The sequence below is a fragment of the Engystomops pustulosus genome, chromosome 4, assembly GCF_040894005.1.
Source record: "Engystomops pustulosus chromosome 4, aEngPut4.maternal, whole genome shotgun sequence".
Taxonomy (NCBI): Eukaryota; Metazoa; Chordata; class Amphibia; order Anura; family Leptodactylidae; genus Engystomops; species Engystomops pustulosus.
In genome coordinates, this window is record NC_092414.1 from 183325584 (window position 1) to 183344830 (window position 19247).

The 19247-nt window shown below is 44.8% G+C and overlaps 1 protein-coding gene across 1 annotated transcript; it reads right to left on the reverse strand.

Annotated features, from left to right (window-relative positions):
* Positions 1 to 868: 868 nt before the first annotated feature.
* MOB1A (MOB kinase activator 1A) lies at positions 869 to 19247 on the reverse strand. The gene is made up of 6 exons (XM_072148828.1): positions 19067 to 19247; positions 17661 to 17827; positions 12134 to 12227; positions 11072 to 11205; positions 3126 to 3289; positions 869 to 1757 (listed from the first exon to the last, which is right to left on the reverse strand). The coding sequence occupies exons 1-6, from the start codon at positions 19078 to 19080 to the stop codon at positions 1680 to 1682; spliced, it is 651 nt and encodes a 216-aa protein (XP_072004929.1). The 5' UTR covers positions 19081 to 19247; the 3' UTR covers positions 869 to 1679.

Below are 19247 nucleotides of genomic sequence, written 5' to 3' on the forward strand. Positions count from 1 at the left end.
ATATTTGTCAGGGTGATGAAGCATTGGCTGGTAATCCTAATCTGGGATTTATTCTTCTGGTCATACTGTTATATTTGTAGATACTACTTTGTTTAATTTGCATGGCCATGTTGTAGGGATCCTGTACATGACTAAGCTCCTAACTAGACAAACATAGGGAGCAATGTGCTCTAAAATCAGAGCACATTGCTTCCTTTTACATCTTGTATATGACTAAGCTCCTAACTGGAATATACACATGTCTAGATAGCAGCTTGAACATGTACCAGATTATTAAGGCACATTTTAGGGCACATTGCTACCTATATATGTCTAATGTGCACCATTGTCATCCATCATAATCTTATACACGACTAAGCCTCCAGACATACATAGATAAATATTAGGAGCTTAGTCGTGTACAAGATTCCATAATCCATAATGTGCTCTAGACTCATCCTTCATAATCTTATCTATGACTGAGCTCCTAACTGGTATTTATGTCTACTTAGGTGCAAAAATTATATTTGAGTAGGTTCTGACAATACCTTATGCGCCCATAGGGAGAAATTCACCAATGTCAGAGGATCCAGCAGGAAGGAGGCAGTAGCACTTTTAGAAATTCTTATTTTATGTTAACCCATTGCTGGCTGTCTGTAGAAACTCAAACTTCCCCTGTGGTTTAAGAGTTTGTTATATAATATTTTAGTTTTTTTCTCCTGTGGATTGGGAGTGTCATCCTAGCCATACTATAAGTTCCCCCAATTCATATACTCCTCCAATCTTCCTCAGTACCACAAAGATATGGTTCTGGTACCTACAACCCACCAGTATTGGTTTTGGATCACCGATGAGATCAGTCTGATGCATACAACATACGGCTTCTCACTCTTTGCATTGCTCGTATTTTATTTTTCACTTAATAAAACAGAAGAGACAAGTTAACTTCATCCCAGAGAACCCGCGCTCTCGTTATCTGTATCATAGCAAATTTATAAAAATAGATATTCATTTGCGGGAAGTTGAACTTGTTCCAAAAAACTCTGAATATTAGACTCGTATTCAATACAAAGTCTGTTCATCACATCTAAAGCATATAAAAAAAAAGCAAAATAAAAAGGATTGAAGTGACAGAACAAAGAGTCAAAAACAAACCCTAAAGTCCTTCTATGTAACCCCCCCGGGGCTTGTAATGCCCAGCGCTGCTTAACCCGTTCCTCCCCAGTTACTGCAGGACAGGATCCACTTACAAGTAGATAGGAAAAAACCCCCACAAATATTAAAAAATAAAGTTTGTTGTACATGAAGCCTTTGAGAGGATATAAACTGTACACATATAGCAAGAGGAGCAGAATACGGCGAGTACAGTGGTATAGAAAGGCCACGTCCATCGCTTCACTTCATGCAATAGACTTAAAAATAGTGGAGATTAAAGGATTTTTTTTTTGTCTCGCACCCTAGAGGGAAAACCATCAGACGCGGAGAAGACGGGAGCGTCTACATGCACATCTAGTGGAGTGTTCCTTTAAAGCATCTCTATAAAAAGTTCATACAAAAATAACGCAAGGCAAATCTCTATGTAAAAAGGCGATTTCCAGTGGCGGCCTCCTCCTGGGGATTCAGTGGTAATGGGTTTCCTTCAGGTAGCTAATGGTTATATGCCCGAGGCTGTGAGAGGAGACCACAGACCCCCGCTGCGCTTATCTGTCCTTGGATCCCAGTTTTTCAATCAGTTCCTGGAGGGGAGCCAGCTCTCGGCGGTCAATCAGGTTGAATTCCTACGGAAAAAAAAACGACGAGAGTCAAGAAGATGAAAACACAAGCAGTGGTGGCGACGCGCGTAATGGTCGTATGAAAGCGGACTCAGTGCCTCAGTGACAGCACAATACAGAGACATATCCTGTAGGATTCAGGGCAAGCATGGTGGTGAGGCTATCAAGTACAACAGAAGAATTTGCATTTCAGCACTCGTCCTATCTTCCAACAAAGTTTAGTCCATATCGTAAAAACCACAAGGTCTACGCGTTTCGGACTGTTACTATTTAGTCCTTAGACACCCATACATCAGTAGCATCACCACGATGACTAAATTTGCCCCCACAGAATCGAGATTATTATTTCTTACACCCTACTATAGCAAACAGTGTACAACAGGGTCCCAGGAGAGGGGGAGCTTTATTAGTAGCCATAAGCAAACCCCAACCAGTTTTCAGCCCCTGTATGCCTAGAATGGGCATGGGTGTGATTGGCTGTATAAGATGCAGGTCCTGTGTCCCAGGAAGGCTAGGAGACAGATAGGAGAGGAGACTAGATACATTAAAAAATGCCCTTTTCAGGGCAGTGTCAATAACTTTGTGTGTATTCTCATACCATCCTATAGTGCAGCATCAATAACTGCATACATATACTCATACAGTCCATTAGTGCCATGTCAGTGACAGAGTATATTCCCATACAGTCTATAGCACAGCCTCAATAACCGCATGTGTATTCCCATACCGTCCTATAGCACAGCATCAGTAACTGCATACATATACTCATACAGTCCATTAGTGCCATGTCAGTGACAGAGTATATTCCCATACAGTCTATAGCACAGCCTCAATAACTGCATGTGTATTACCGACCTATAGTGCAGCATCAGTAACTGCGTATATATTCCCATACCTTCCTATAGTGCAGTGTCAGTAACTGCATGTGTAATCCTATACCATCCTATAGCAAAGCATCAATAGCTGCAAGTGTATACTCATACCGTCCTATAGCGCAGCATCAGTAACTATGTAATCCCATACTGTCCTATAGTGCAGTGTCTATAACAGCATGTGTAATCCCATACCGTCCCTATAGCGCTGCATTAGTAACTGCGTATATATTCCCATACCTATAGTGCGGTGACAACTATGTGTGTTATTATTACCCTCATTCTGCTGCCATTTTTTGAGTCACAAAATTTGAATGGGATTCGGGTTGAGTTCAGGTACCTGAGCTGAACTTTTTTTTCAAAGTTCAGCCGACCTCATTGAACTTGAGCTTCAACCGGTTCGCTTTACACTTTCACTTTCTAAGTGGTTGAGATGTTGCAGTACAATATTACTCCATCATACACAATCCTAGGAAAACCCAATGTTGAGGCCGGCGCTCACCTGTACAAAGAAGATGAAATGTTTGAATGAAGTGTTGAGATGTGCTTCTTCCTGTAGCTGCATAACAGAGTCAAAGTGCTGGTGGTAGATGTGGGCGTACACCCGGAACAGCCGCTTCAGGATGGTCTTTGCCACGGACATGAAGTTCTTCGGGAAGGGGACACCTGTGGAATCAGAAAATAGGGAGATCAGACCGATGACTAAACCTCTGCACCTCAACCAAGACCATGGACACCGTTCTCTCTGTCCATGGTCAGTCCCACCGCGCCCATCATGGCTGAACATCTTCCAATAAGATAAAAGGCAAGATATCTTCAAGACCATACACGTGTCCCTTCCATGGTACCGGTTCTTGCAGCCTTCACCATCCACTTCAGGAAAGAGAAATGTACAAGCTGCAATACCAGATGCAGTCACGGGGCACGGGTGGCGCTATTCTACAGTGAAGCTTTTGCACTTTATATATGGTCACTGTACAGATAATCAGGTTTCTGATGCTGAATATGAATCCTCCAGAGACAATGCTGATGTTATACAAGTCCTGGACACTTATCAGCCGGAGAACACAAGGTTATCAGGAGGGAGACGACACTTCTGAGCTCTCAGATAACGTCACAGACTCTGCACCTACTTTTTCCAAAGAAACAATTGCTCACAAATTCTCAGATCTTTTAGGTTGCAAAACTTGTATTTGCAGCTCACCCAGACCAGTCAATTCCTTTCACTTTGTGCCCTCCAAAGGACCACTCTGCTCCCAGCCAAAAGCTGTGGTCCGCCAGACATCCCCAACAGCGCCACTACAGGATAAAACTAGTACTACATGGGGACAGATGATTGCTCCAGTCTTTGAATACTTCCTTTTACAAGGACTGGTGTATGGATGGGGGTGGTCTCCTGAGGATGAGGAAAGTTTCACAATTTTATGCACTTTTGCACAGGAGGGCTTGCAGTTACAGTGGCCGGAGCTTGTTATATAATAGATGTAAGCTTACAGTAATAGCGCCTATTATTGATGCTATGCAGAAGGTACGGTGGCCAGCACTGGCCATAATAGCGACTAGGGCAAGGCCAGCAGTGACTTCACGCGTCTGTACTAGGAGATTAGGCAATGGCTGTAGTCTCATGTTGCACATTTGGTTTGTCTCAACTTCCTGCCGTGAACCGCAAGTAAAATTAGCAAGATTCAGCAAGAAAAACATGAGCTGGGCATATACTGGAGGAAATCCTGCGCATGAGTTTGGAGCAAACTTATGTTACTCCAGGAAAGTAATTGAAAGGTTAAAACTAAACTGAAGTACAAGAGCCGTTCCTCAGCTGGGACCTGTTACTACCTGTACAAGGATAATGACACTTCCATCATCACCCGGCTCCTCCACCTAGGAAACTTCAAGGCGAGACCAGGCCGAGGGATGGGAAGTGTCTGGAGACCCTCAGCGCACCAGGGGGGGTTGTGCCTGCATGTGCAATGGTCTGCTTCATCTTATTCCACTCTGTGCCGCCCCTATAGTCAATGACGTAATTTCTCATAGAAAGAAGGCAAATCCATGTATCTTAAGGAAATTATTATTTCTTTTTTTTAAAGAATTGTCACTGGGTGACGGGATTTATTTCTGGAGAGCTCTTGAAGAAGCCTCCTGGTTACATACGCTGCTAGACTCAATCTGGTGACGTCCTTCTTCAGCTGGCTGATTTATACTATTGTAAACTGCTCCTGCTGCCAGTTGTCTTACAGGAATATGAAGACTGGAGACTCTTCAACACTTGGGACATTTTTTCTTTATTTTTCTTTTTAAATATATTTCTTTATAGACTGGCATGCAGAGTTCAGTTCTGGTTGTCAGCTACCAGGTCGGACATTCCATACAGCACACACTGGGAGTTGGACGCATCACACTTGCTCAAGTCTGTGACGGGCCCAAGATGAAGAAGATTGCTTATGTTGATCAGTGTCTTTCACATTGTTTGAAAAGGGAAATTAAATAGAAATATCCAAAATCTTTATCTTCAATCTTCTTCATCGTGGGCCCATCACAGACATGAGCAAGTATGATGCGTCCAACTCCCAGTGTGTGCTGTATGGAATGTCCGACCTGGTAGCTGACAACCAGAACTGAACTCTGCATGCCGGTCTATAAAGAAATATATTTAAAAAGAAAAATAAAGAAAAAATGTCCTAAGTGTGTTGAAGACTAAGCTCTTGTGCCACCCCCTCATCCTCAGACTGTAAGCTCTTGTGTCACCCACTCATCCTCATAGACTGTAAGCTCTTGTGTCACCCCCTCATCCTCATAGACTGTAAGCTCTTGTGCCACCCCCTCATCCTCAGACTGTAAGCTCTTGTGTCACCCACTCATCCTCATAGACTGTAAGCTCTTGTGCCACCCCCTCATCCTCATAGACTGTAAGCTCTTGTGTCACCCCTCATCCTCATAGACTGTAAGCTCTTGTGTCACCCCCTCATCCTCATAGACTGTAAGCTCTTGTGCCACCCCCTCATCCTCAGACTGTAAGCTCTTGTGTCACCCACTCATCCTCATAGACTGTAAGCTCTTGTGTCACCCCCTCATCCTCATAGACTGTAAGCTCTTGTGCCACCCCCTCATCCTCAGACTGTAAGCTCTTGTGTCACCCACTCATCCTCATAGACTGTAAGCTCTTGTGCCACCCCCTCATCCTCATAGACTGTAAGCTCTTGTGTCACCCCTCATCCTCATAGACTGTAAGCTCTTGTGTCACCCCCTCATCCTCATAGACTGTAAGCTCTTGTGCCACCCCCTCATCCTCAGACTGTAAGCTCTTGTGTCACCCACTCATCCTCATAGACTGTAAGCTCTTGTGCCACCCCCTCATCCTCATAGACTGTAAGCTCTTGTGTCACCCCTCATCCTCATAGACTGTAAGCTCTTGTGTCACCCCCTCATCCTCATAGACTGTAAGCTCTTGTGCCACCCCCTCATCCTCAGACTGTAAGCTCTTGTGTCACCCCTCATCCTCATAGACTGTAAGCTCTTGTGTCACTCCCCTCATCCTCATAGACTGTAAGCTCTTGTGTCACTCCCCTCATCCTCATAGACTGTAAGCTCTTGTGTCACCCCCTCATCCTCATAGACTGTAAGCTCTTGTGTCCCCCCCTCATCCTCATAGACTGTAAGCTCTTGTGTCACCCCCTCATCCTCATAGACTGTAAGCTCTTGTGTCACCCCCTCATCCTCATAGACTGTAAGCTCTTGTGTCACCCCCTCATCCTCAGACTGTAAGCTCTTGTGTCACCCACTCATCCTCATAGACTGTAATCTCTTGCCTCACCCCATCATCCTCATAGACTGTAAGCTCTTGTGTCACCCCCTCATTCTCATAGACTGTAAGCTCTTGTGTCATCCCCTCATCCTCATAGACTGTAAGCTCTTGTGCCACGCCCTCATCCTCAGACTGTAAGCTCTTGTGTCACCCACTCATCCTCATAGACTGTAAGCTCTTGTGTCACCCACTCATCCTCATAGACTGTAAGCTCTTGTGTCACCCCCTCATCCTCATAGACTGTAAGCTCTTGTGCCACCCCCTCATCCTCAGACTGTAAGCTCTTGTGTCACCCCTCATCCTCATAGACTGTAAGCTCTTGTGTCACTCCCCTCATCCTCATAGACTGTAAGCTCTTGTGTCACTCCCCTCATCCTCATAGACTGTAAGCTCTTGTGTCACCCCTCATCCTCATAGACTGTAAGCTCGTGTCACCCCCTCATCCTCATAGACTGTAAGCTCTTGTGTCACTCCCCTCATCCTCATAGACTGTAAGCTCTTGTGTCACTCCCCTCATCCTCATAGACTGTAAGCTCTTGTGTCACTCCCCTCATCCTCATAGACTGTAAGCTCTTGTGTCACCCCTCATCCTCATAGACTGTAAGCTCTTGTGTCACTCCCCTCATCCTCATAGACTGTAAGCTCTTGTGTCCCCCCCTCATCCTCATAGACTGTAAGCTCTTGTGTCACCCCCTCATCCTCATAGACTGTAAGCTCTTGTGTCACCCCCTCATCCTCAGACTGTAAGCTCTTGTGTCACCCCCTCATCCTCATAGACTGTAATCTCTTGCCTCACCCCATCATCCTCATAGACTGTAAGCTCTTGTGTCACCCCCTCATTCTCATAGACTGTAAGCTCTTGTGTCATCCCCTCATTCTCATAGACTGTAAGCTCTTGTGTCATCCCCTCATCCTCATAGACTGTAAGCTCTTGTGTCACCCCCTCATCCTCATAGACTGTAAGCTCTTGTGTCACCCCCTCATCCTCATAGACTGTAAGCTCTTGTGTCACCCCCTCATCCTCATAGACTGTAAGCTCTTGTGTCTCCCCTCATTCTCATAGACTGTAAGCTCTTGTGTCATCCCCTCATCCTCATAGACTGTAAGCTCTTGTGTCACCCCCTCATCCTCATAGACTGTAAGCTCTTGTGTCACCCCCTCATCCTCATAGACTGTAAGCTCTTGTGTCTCCCCTCATTCTCATAGACTGTAAGCTCTTGTGTCATCCCCTCATTTTCATAGACTGTAAGCTCTTGTGTCATCCCCTCATCCTCATAGACTGTAAGCTCTTGTGTCTCCCCTCATCCTCATAGACTGTAAGCTCTTGTGTCACCCCCTCATCCTCAGACTGTAAGCTCTTGTGTCACCCCCTCATCCCCATAGACTGTAAGCTCTTGTGTCACCCCCTCATCCTCATAGACTGTAAGCTCTTGTGTCACCCCCTCATCCTCATAGACTGTAAGCTCTTGTGTCACCCCCTCATCCTCATAGACTGTAAGCTCTTGTGTCACCTCCTCATCCTCATAGACTGTAAGCTCTTGTGTCACCCCCTCATCCTCATAGACTGTAAGCTCTTATGAACAGGGTCCTCCCTCCCATTGTTCCATATGACTGTTTGTACTCTATCATTTCTTATTTTGTTTGTCTATGTTCCCCAAATCTGTAAAGTGCTACGGAATTTGATGGCACTATATAAATAAAGATAATTTTTATTTATAATTTTTTTTTACCCTTGACCTCAAATTCTCAGAAAACCCCCTTAATGCATATCTTAACCTTGGAGTTCTGCACATAATATAAATGGTGGATCACGTGTCACCTGCCTCTCCTTTCATATTGCTATCCTTCACATCTGTGATGATGACACCACCATACGCACGATAAGCTGAAAAGTAATCTCCACAAAACAGGAAGTGTCAGTCTATTACAAGCACTAGATAGGTATCTGATCACTACCTGCTGGGAGAGACACGCACTGCACGAAACAAGACACTGCCAGTCAGAGTAGATGCTATAAAAGTATAGTTTATATATAAACTGTATATATCCGCATGATGAGACAGCTTCCTCTACCCACCATTCAGCAGCTTCCTGGCATTGGGTGCAGCTATAGCAATATATGCACAATGTATATGGTGGGCAGCTGGGATGCCCTATGCCCGTATGGGTAAGAGCCAGGGCCAGGCGGCTAAAGCCCAGAGACAGCTTGTGACTCCGTCATGTGGAAGACACAGATATGGGGGATGGAAAAGAGGAACCAAAATAGATGACATCCTCATTTGTCTCTTATGATCGCTGCATACACAGGCCTCGTCCTATTCATCCTCCTCGGCTGGATCCCACATCATAGAGGATTCCCGGGACACGCTGTGTAACCAGGAGACTGTTATCCCATCCTCCAAATCACAGACATCACCAACCCGTCATTATGTGTACTGTTACAATAACAATCCGGGAGCTCTAACAAGTCTGGATTTGTAGGAGTAGGAGGCGCAGACATCACAGACGTTTTCTGAAATCAGAACAATTGTCTAAACGGAGAGACTGGTTTTATATTTGTGAGACCACCACATAATAGCTTCCCGAGGCGCTGGTATCACCACCAGGGCAGTACTTGGTCTTGGATAATAGCCAAATACAATCAGCTTCTGTTTAAAGGGGTCACCCCGCACCTTATAGAGCAGTGATGGCTAACCTATGGCACTGGTGCCAGAGGTGGCACTCAGAGCCCTTTCTGTGGGCACTCAGGCCATCACCAGAGATGACTCCAGGTATCTTCCTGCAGTCCCAGACATCCCAGGACTTGCTGTGCACAGAGCTATTTTAAAGTGACAGCTGTACCTGGGACTATTTTCTGCTTTATTGGTGTCCTCAGGGGCTGGTATCAATGAAAACTGTGACAGAGCAGGGAGTATAAACCACAAATTAAATTTCTGTGTTGGCACTTTGCGATAAATAGGCGGGTCTTTGTTGTAGTTTGGGCGCTCGGCCTTTAAAAGGTTCGCCATCACTGCTATAGAGTAATAACATAGCAGTCTGGCACCTTGATCGACCCGCCCGTCTATGTAGGACGGCCTCATCCATGTAAATAGCCAAAGCTGCTGTTTCTTCCAATCAGAGGAATTGCCACGATGGGGCATGTAGTGGTAAATCAGCCCTATCCTTCTTTATAATACAAGTATTCAAGTGCATGGCAGAAACACAAGGGTCTGTACAAGTTACCCATCAACATTCACAGTGTCCCGTGATCTGAGGTCTGGAAGATGCCATCAAGCGTACAGTATAATAAACTTATAATGATTAACAAATTAAACGGAAGTAACGACCGTGACAAGACAGAAGGCATCGAGGGCTGTGACGGCCTGACATCCACTATATAAACAGGGGTAATATACAGATAAGTAACCTCAATGTCTATATATCTTGTCTAGGAACAGGAAGTTATCACCAATATTACAACTCAAAATTAACTCTTTCCCCTTATGTGTTACCTAGTATCTAGGTGCCAATGCAAAGATGGCCAGCCAATGTAGATACCAGGATCTGTAGCAAAATCTGGGGTAAGTCAGCTTTGGCTACACACCGGCAAGTGACGCCATGTGCACGTATAGTTCCCACAGCTGCAGAGGTCAGCAAAAAGGGAAACCAGGAAAAAATTCACATCCATAAACTAAAAGGTGAGGCTGTAAGATACAGGACCGGCAGCCATCATCTGGATACAACACAAACGTGTAATATAGAAATAATACAGTAATAATTCCTGTAGTGTAGTGGTTACCTGACATTAAGCTGAAATTATTCTCTGACAAAATCTGCATGAATCCATCACACCAATAGCAGCACTAGCTTCAAGAGGACCTGTCAGGGGGATTTCAGTCCACAAGTCCCTCCATTGGGGGCTAATAAATTAAAAAAAAGCTTTACACTTGCCTCAGTCCGGTGCTCTGTGCGCTGGAGCGCAGTACTCCACAAGGCTTCACTGGAGAACTGCGCAGGGAACACGACAGTTGAGTCCAATGTGCCTCATCGGACTAATCTCTAAGCAAGTATAAAGTCTTTTTCCTCATCGCAACCACAGGGGGACTTGGCGATTTTCCATAAGGACCTGTGGGTGGTTTACGGTCCCGAATCACCCTGACAGGTTCCCATTAACTATTAAAAGGGAACCTGTCACTATGGACAGGTTACAGAAGCCCATGACACCTGCAGTGCACATATGCCTCTCTGCCTTTTTGCACCCTGACAAAATCCTAGGGTAGTGACAGGGGTTGGGCTTTGGTTTTGATGCATTTCAAAAAACCACATGTGACGTGTCTGTGTTACTCACTCCTCAGCTCTCAGCCCCCACCAGGCTGTGACCTCTGTGAAGGAGCAGGAGGGAGGAGCTGCACAGGAGCACAAATGTGGGGGGCAAACCAAAGCCCAGCCCCTGGGACCACCCCAGGATTTTGTCAGGATGCAAGGTAAGTTATAACACACAATTATATTGTAATGCAAATGCTTAGAAAAGGCAGAGAGGCATTTTTGCCCTGCAGGTGTAATGGGCTTCTGCAACCTGTCTTTAGGGAAAATGAGGTCCCTGGTAACAGGTTCCCTTTAAAGGTGATGTCAGCATCTACATCATACACAACTCCTCTAGTCTGACTTACCGATCTTGCTGGGGAATAAAGTCTCGTCGTCCAGCTGGTCTTGGACCCAGGTCATCAGATAGTCAATATACTTGGGGGCTGAACACTTGATGGGCTTTTTTATGTTTGTGCCGTCTGCCCAGTGATATTCATACCTGTAAGATGTATAAACCAGTACATGAACGCCACAGCGGAGAGGACCTGGCAGGTCTAACATGATCTCTGTTTAAAAGGAAACCTACTATGAGGAGTCTACTATCAGAAGTAGATCTGATGCTGGATTTCTCCTGCTGCCTCTGCCCTAATCAGTAATGTATTTTTCCTTTAAAAGAACATTTGTGGTTCATGTTTGGTTCTAACTTTGTTCTGTGTTGTTCCAGTTAATCCTGCTAGAAATATATGAATAAATATCCTAGATGTTACTCAGACCCCCATGACAAGGAGCACACCCAGCTGTCAACCTATTCATACATTTCCAGGAGGAATTAAAATGCAAACGCATCAGGCCAAAAATGGGAATGTGTTTTGTGCTTATAAATCAATTATAATCATTTCCCTGTTTACCATATACGTGTAATTTGTCCTAAATAATTTACAATGGTTTTCATACAATGCAAATGCATCATGTGAAGCCTCAATTTTGTAACCAGTCCTGGAAAACCTGCTCCAGCGCAGGAGCACCCATCTGACAGAAGGGAGTCTGCTTAGCATGTTGGGTGCTAATATTAACATCACTGATCTGATTGCTTAGGGATAGTGGGTGCAAAGAGTTAGTAATGGGGCATTTCACCACCCCCAACTCTAATTGTTACCCACAGGGTACAATACTTTTTCGCTATTAGGTATCTCTCCTAGTTCCCTTTAAGGGAATAACCAACTATTTCCCCATTAGATTGTAGATCAATTAAACCTGTTCATCAAACCCAAATGTGTTAAAGCCCAAGACCCTTAGTCAGGTCTAAAGTTGTGCAGAACGAAATCAAGTGCCTCTCTGATAACCTGGAAAACACAGCTATCCGCTACACTTCCATTTACCTCTACAAAATCCTTGTAGTGTATAGCCCCTAAAAAACAGTGATGTACCTGGGCCCCGCGGACATGACCGAGCAGCTGGTCTCCGTGCAGAACTCGGTGATGGTCCCGTACAGCATGTTTATCTGATTGAAGAAATCCACAGCTGAAAAGGGAGAACAAGAAATGCCATCACACACGCACATTGCATTGCACATTGGAGGTGGATTTCCACCACACAAACTATACACGTATATAGTTCCCACCGGCTTCCCTGCATGGGACACATTGCTTTCCTGATTTTCTTTAACTCTTCCCTTAGAGTAATAAATTGGGGAAAAAAAACAAAAAAACAAAACAGAAAAAAATGTAATATTTCAATATAAACATTAATCTTTCACAATAAAAATCATCATCATCATCATCGTTGCCCATTTGCCTGGGACTACAAATTATACATCAAAATATCGCACACTATGGAATTAACTTAGAATGGTCTTTATCAGTTAATATGAAAAGTGAAATAAAATGTACACTAGATGTAAAAAAAAATTTATCAGTTAATATGAAAAGTGAAATAAAATGTACACTAGATGTAAAAAAAAAAATCAAGGATTGTAAACCAAACATACAGACATACTGGTGTGCGCCCCTCTGGCAGGGCCTGCTCTTCTTATAGCTTCTTATACTCTGGTTTTTACAGAAAAGGCTTTTTAGAATCCCTGAACTGGTGACAGATGGCCTTTAAATCATTTTAAAGGGGTTGTTCTGGTTTTGCTAAATCTTTATAACCAGTCTGTGAGGGGGCGTAAAAACCTAAAACTTATGCTTACCTGCTCAGGCACTCCAATTGTCCCATGCTGCTGCCCATCAGTACCATGCCCAACCCCCTCACTGCCACGCGCCTAGTGCAGCATTAAATCCTATGCTTTATCAGGAGAGCAAAAGTAGTCCCTGCCCTGTAAATAACCAAGGGCACGGGACTGACGGGCATCCCTCACCCCTCCCTTCTCCATTGAAAGCCTCCCAGCTTGGAGACATAGACTTCTATTATTTTAGTAGTTATGCAGATTTTACCAATCCTCCGTCCTTCCCATGCAGACTGGGGTTTGCGGCTTCTATTCAGCTGGATGGAGATGTCCATCAGCCTCTATGGTGGCCATCAGCTAGCTGGCGTTTTTGTTGCTAGCTCACAGCCGCCATATAGAGTTGTGTGAACGAGGCCTTAGTTATGTTATACCAGTGACAGCTGTTTGTAAAAAAAAAAAAAAAAAAAAAAAAAAAAAAAAAACACAACAACCGACATAAAATCTAAAATAAACACAGGCGCCACTGTGTGTCTGGAGTCATATCTAATCTTGATTGTTGAAGATTAGTGAGAACTGCTCTCAGTATTTTCCTCCCTCATATCGCACTTTAACCCTTTCCTTTACAACTCAAATGCCTTTCCATTCAATCTCCCCTCATGGCCTTATAAGATTATAGGGTCCAGTTCACAGTCTGCATACGTCGCAGGAGCAGGTTTCTATAAAAATGGTCACCACCTGATTTTGCAGCTCTAACACATTCACTACTCGAGACCCCCCCCCCCCTGAATAAGGCCAAATTCACACGAAAGCGTGCCTGCCGTACTGTAGGGACACGGGCAGGAGAGGAGGAGGGGGTAAGATGCTTGCTCCAGCCCATCTCCAAAGAGATTATGGCGCACAGCACCTTATTACGGGAAAAGATAGGACGTATATACGTATATACGTCCCCCAGCGGTCGTGTGACTTCACCCTAACACTGATTTAGTAAGATTGTTTCCCTAATCTCGGACAGTCCCTGCATGAGTTACACAATGACATGAGGTCATGCTTCCCGGGCACATCACATGCCCATGTGGTGCTGCGCTCAGCTACAACAGTAGTGCGCTCACACGCGTGATTGTGCAATTCCATACACTCCTATGGGTGACCGCCATCTAACAACAGGGTATCCTCCAAGTCCATCCCGGGCTGCGCACATAAAATTATTTCACTTGCACTACTCCTGGATTCGGACTGATCACAAAGTTAAGCGTTATCCCAGTGTTGTGCCATCGCTTCAGGAGATGTGAAAACCACAGAAACTACATTATCATTTATAGGAATCCATACCATATCATTATAACATCACCAGAACTGCCCACACTAACCAAGAAAAGGAGAGCCAGATACATTTTAGAGTGCGTCACCCTCGCCCCAAGGCTATAAAAAAAAAAACCCACACAGATTAAAGAAAAATGATCCCGCACAATATGATAATTACATTACAAGAAATCTACTAGTGGAGCATCTGCTTTGAGCAGAGCAGATCTAGAAGGAGGATAACAAAACTTCCCCTAAAGACTAAAAGAGGTGAGCTACTGGAAAATACTACAACGACCATTCATATTAACCTACCAGGGCGGTTCAATAAGTTTTAATTTTTTTTTTTTAAATTTTTCAACATAGTCCCCTTTTAAAAAGATACACATCTCTCAACATTCCTGGAATTTTTTTTTAATCCCCTCCAAAAAATAGGATTTGTCGAACTCTCCAAAATACGCCTCTGTCTCGGCGATGACTTCCTCGTTTGAGCAAAATTTTTTTCCCCCACAAGCCATTTCTTCATGTTAGGGAACAAGAAAAAGTCGCAGGGAGCCAGATCGGGTAAATACGGAGGGTGCGGTAGCAATTCATAACGCAAGTCATGCAGTTTGGCAGCGACAACTCCGGATGAATGTGCTGGTGCCTTATTGTGGTGAAGCAGCACCTTCCTTTTCGCCAAACGCGGCCGCGTCTACTTCAATTTTTTGTCGGAGCAGTCCAATAACTCACTGTAGTATTGTACAGTGATCGTTCTTCCTTTTTCTAAAAAAGTCCATGAGGATGACGCCGTTGGCATCCCCAAAAAATCGTTGCCAGGACCTTTCCGGCCGATGGCACAGTCTTCGCCTTCTTTGGAGCAGATTCACCGGGAGAAATCCATTGTTTTGATTGTTGCTTAGTTTCTGGTGTGAAATGATGAATCCAGGTTTCATCAACGGTGAAAACTCAACATAAAAACCCTTTGGACATCGCTTAAATTCTCCAAACTCTGCTTCGAAATTAACAGCCGCATCCGCTTGTTGTCCACCGTGAGGAATCACAGCACCCATTGGGCCGACAATTTTTTCATTGGCAACTTATGTAAAATATTAATGGCCATTCTGGTCGACACACCTACGGCTTCTGCTACTTTGCGCACTTTCGTTCGTTGATCAGCGAGTATCATGTAGTTTCCTCGGTAACCATGTCTGCCGGGCGTCCTGGTCGCTGCTCATCAAAAACGGATGTTCGCCCACGTTTAAATTCGTTGAACCAATATCTAACTGTGGTCATAAATGGCGAAGTGTCCCCATAAACAGCATCCAACTTTGCTTTTATCTCCTCACATTTTTTACCATCAAAAAACAAAAAGCGAATTACCGAACGGTACCGCTCTTTTTCTATCTTAGCGAAAATCAAGAAACTCATCTTACTCATATGGCTGCCAAATCCAAACTAACCAATCAATCAGTCTGCAACTTGTTTTGCCGTCGTTTGATAGATGGCAGCACACGATGATAACACCAACTTCCCTCAGGAACACCGCCCTCTGTCTTCAAACACGGGTACTTATTGAACCGCCCTGGTACATATAACAATAATTGTTCCACCATCACATAAAACATACTGCACACCGCTACTCCGGGGATTACAGCCACTAGTAACATAACTAGACCCTGATATCACTCTGCAATCTTTGAAATGTTGACCTTTTTATAAAGTCATTTGTATAAACTCTGACCCCCTTAAAACAAGTTAAATATCCCACAAATATAAGCCTATGGAAAGAGGACATGTTCTCACAAAGAAAGGAAGTGACAGGGAAGAAGTCCATGACATGAGGGCACGTACTGCACACAGGGTGACATTTATAGGACATACTACGAGGAAGTGGCAAAAGGTCAGTGACAAATGGTGCAGATTGTAACAGGCTTGGGAGATATTTTTAGCACCCATGTACCTGCCTACGGGGGACATGAGGAGTTACAGATGCACTGAATATTCAAAATTCTCATTAAGCCTCAAAACATACAGGTGCCCCCCCTGCTCTGGACGCCTTGACATATATTACTGGAACCGGTCAAGGCATTTGTACATGTTCTGTCAAGCCAAAATTACTATGAGGAGAGAGGGTATTGCCCATAGTAATCCCTAAATTACAATAGGTGGCATGCAGTGCCCAGTTCAGTACCCGCCGAGTTCATCCAAATACAAGTATCATGGCGCTTCCTCCACCAGCCTAATGCTGAAATTACACAACCAAGGCCTGCACTTGGACCACACTACATAACCGCTCAATAAGGCCTCATGCACATGACCGTACGGAGGCCTGTGACCTGGTGGCACAATTTGTGGCCGTATCACAAACACATTGAGGTCTATTGCACCAAAGTGAGTCTTAACGCACCGTGACCGAGCCAGTTATCAATGGAGAGAGGTGGGGAGCCCTCAATCCCCTTCCCTACCCGCCTGGCCGTCCACTAAAACCAGGATTTGGTCCAGACAAGCACACGGCCGTATACAAGGGGCCTTCATTTGTAAGGGTCTTGATAACACCTGCTCATATGTTTTCCAGCTCTGGCAGCTCATCCCAATGCGGTTATAATACAGTTCGTCCAGGGACATTACTGCTGGGGGAGCACAGCGGGCAGCACTGGAAATGGGGGAGTAGGGAGAGGTAAATATTTTCTTGTGTGACCCCTCACTGCCATAGAGAATAAACATTATATAAAGCTAAAATATAGAAAAGTGAAAGTGGCCACACACAGACTGGTAGACAGGCCTGCAAGCTACCAGACATCTATATAGGGCCACACAGCATTACTGCCTACACATTTAGCACAAGACAACTTATAGTGTCCAACAGGTTTCTGGTGAAAGAACCTGCGCCCCATGTACACAGTGCAGACTACAGGTAACTTACTGCTGATCCATACAGATTACATTTGTGAGCTTACCGTGACTTCCATATTTACTTATGGAACACAAACCGCAGGCACAAATAATCCACCGCTGCTGGTCCAAGTGACGTCTACACCGTGCACAGGACGCTCCATGATGTCTCATTGAACAGTACACTAGATTACAGCCTGTGTCTACATGTGTCCCTTCATGGCACTGCGGCACAGCTGAGCTAACACTGCGGCACAGCTCTGCTGGACACACTGACCCAGATCTCTGCTGACACCACAATGTACACACATACTCAGGCCTGTCCTACATCCACAGAAATGGGAACACATCTACATCCTCATCACTATATGTGCATCATAGCTGCAGGTCTGTAGTGTGGCTGATAGCAGGACTCAAAGAACTTAGACCTTGAGTCTAGTGTATTTATGAGCATAGCTCTAACTGAACAGATGAGAACAGATGAGTGCCCAACAACTAAGCACAGGGATAACTGGAGAAATGTGCATTACATCTGTTAGGAGGTCCCTGATAATCTGATACTAGGATCAGGACTATACCCCAATACACAGAGCATACATGATGGTGGTTATACTCACTATTTACGGCAATCCATTCATTGAGATCCTCCCCCTCGGGTAACATGACGGCCTGCCGGAGATTACCGCTGCCCAGCGTGGCCTCTGCATGTTTCAGGAGCTCGTACTGATGGGATCCTTCTGGGATGTTCTTCTTGGGTTTAAAGGTTTTTGAAGATCGACTACCACTGGAGGGAGGTAATAAAACTAATTATATGCATATCATCAGCAGGAGGGGGGGTGGTCTGCCTCTGGCATCAATCACGTGAAAGAAAGTTTCAAGTCGGGTCACTTCACCGTAGCAACTACTTCCTGGTGACATCATCAGATACCACAGTGACATCACAGCACTCTTATACAAAGATATGGATGAACTATAAGCTCACTGTGAGGTCACTGCTGGACGGGGTTAGAGTTCATCCATATCTTTGGGTAGCTATTAACCTCCTGATGACATCATCAGATAGTGACATCACAGACTCACTTATTTGGCAAGCTCTGTGCAGCGCTGCGGAATATGTTGGCGCTGTATAAATAAAGGAAGTTTTAGTATTATACAAGATTCCCTTATCAAGCATGTCTGGACCATTGTACAAGCCCATTGTGGGGTCTGATGATGTCATCAGGAGGTTATTATACAAGGATATGGATGAACTATAACACCACAGCGCTCATATAGCTACTCAATATCCGTGTATGTGATGTCATTGCAGTGCATGGTGATGAGGAGGTTAGTTGTTGTAGTTAATATACATGTATGAAAATCTTCTTATGACATCATCAGACATAACAATGACATCACAGCTCTCATGCAAGGATATATATTTACCCAAAGATGGTTATCTCTGGGTAAATATAAGCAGATACCACAGTGACATCACAGCGCTTCATATACAAGGACACGGCTGACCAATAACATCTTGATGACATCACTAGGAGCTATCCATAACTATCTATAGCGCTGTGATGTCACCAGGAGGTTAGTTGTTATAGTTTATCTGCATCTTTCTATAACAATCAACCTCCAGATTGAAAATAATCAGACACCGCAATGACATCATGTTACTCTTGCACATGGATAACTTTAAGAAGGTTGTGATGTCATCAGGATGTTAATGGTGATAGCTCATCCATATCTTTGTATTAAAACAATAATGATAAACCTGATGACATCATCAGATGCTACAATGACATCACGGCCCTATTATAAAATGATACGGATAACCTATAACAACCTGATGACATCATCAGACACCACAATGACATCACAGCGTTCTTACACTTAGATAAAGCCACACTACAGTATAATGAGGAGCCCCCCGGTTAGTGCTGCTGCTCCCTGCAGGCCTGACAGCCGGGGCCTCCCGTCACTTCCCCTTTCCCCGGTACAGCGCGGCTCCCCCGGGCCTGCTCCTCCCACTACTCACAATAAGAAGCTCATGTTGCCGGGCAAGGAGACTGCGATCTCCACCCGCTCCGCTGCGGCCGCTGCGCTCTATGTGACGGGGACAACACGAACACCGAGGACTGGAAGCCACTTCCGGCCGAGTCCGCCCAGCCGCCAGATCTCGCGGGAGGTTGCGGGAGAGGCGACGCCCCGAACGCGCC

What these genes read in the sequence shown, in the direction of transcription:
- MOB1A (XM_072148828.1), bottom strand. An exon ending in TTTATTCCCCAGCAAGATCG is followed by an intron (nt 3,290 to 11,071) that starts GTAAGTCAGACT and finishes CTGATTCCACAG; the next exon opens with GTGTCCCCTTCCCGAAGAAC. An exon ending in ATTTCATCTTCTTTGTACAG is followed by an intron (nt 1,758 to 3,125) that starts GTGAGCGCCGGC and finishes TTTTTTCCGTAG; the next exon opens with GAATTCAACCTGATTGACCG.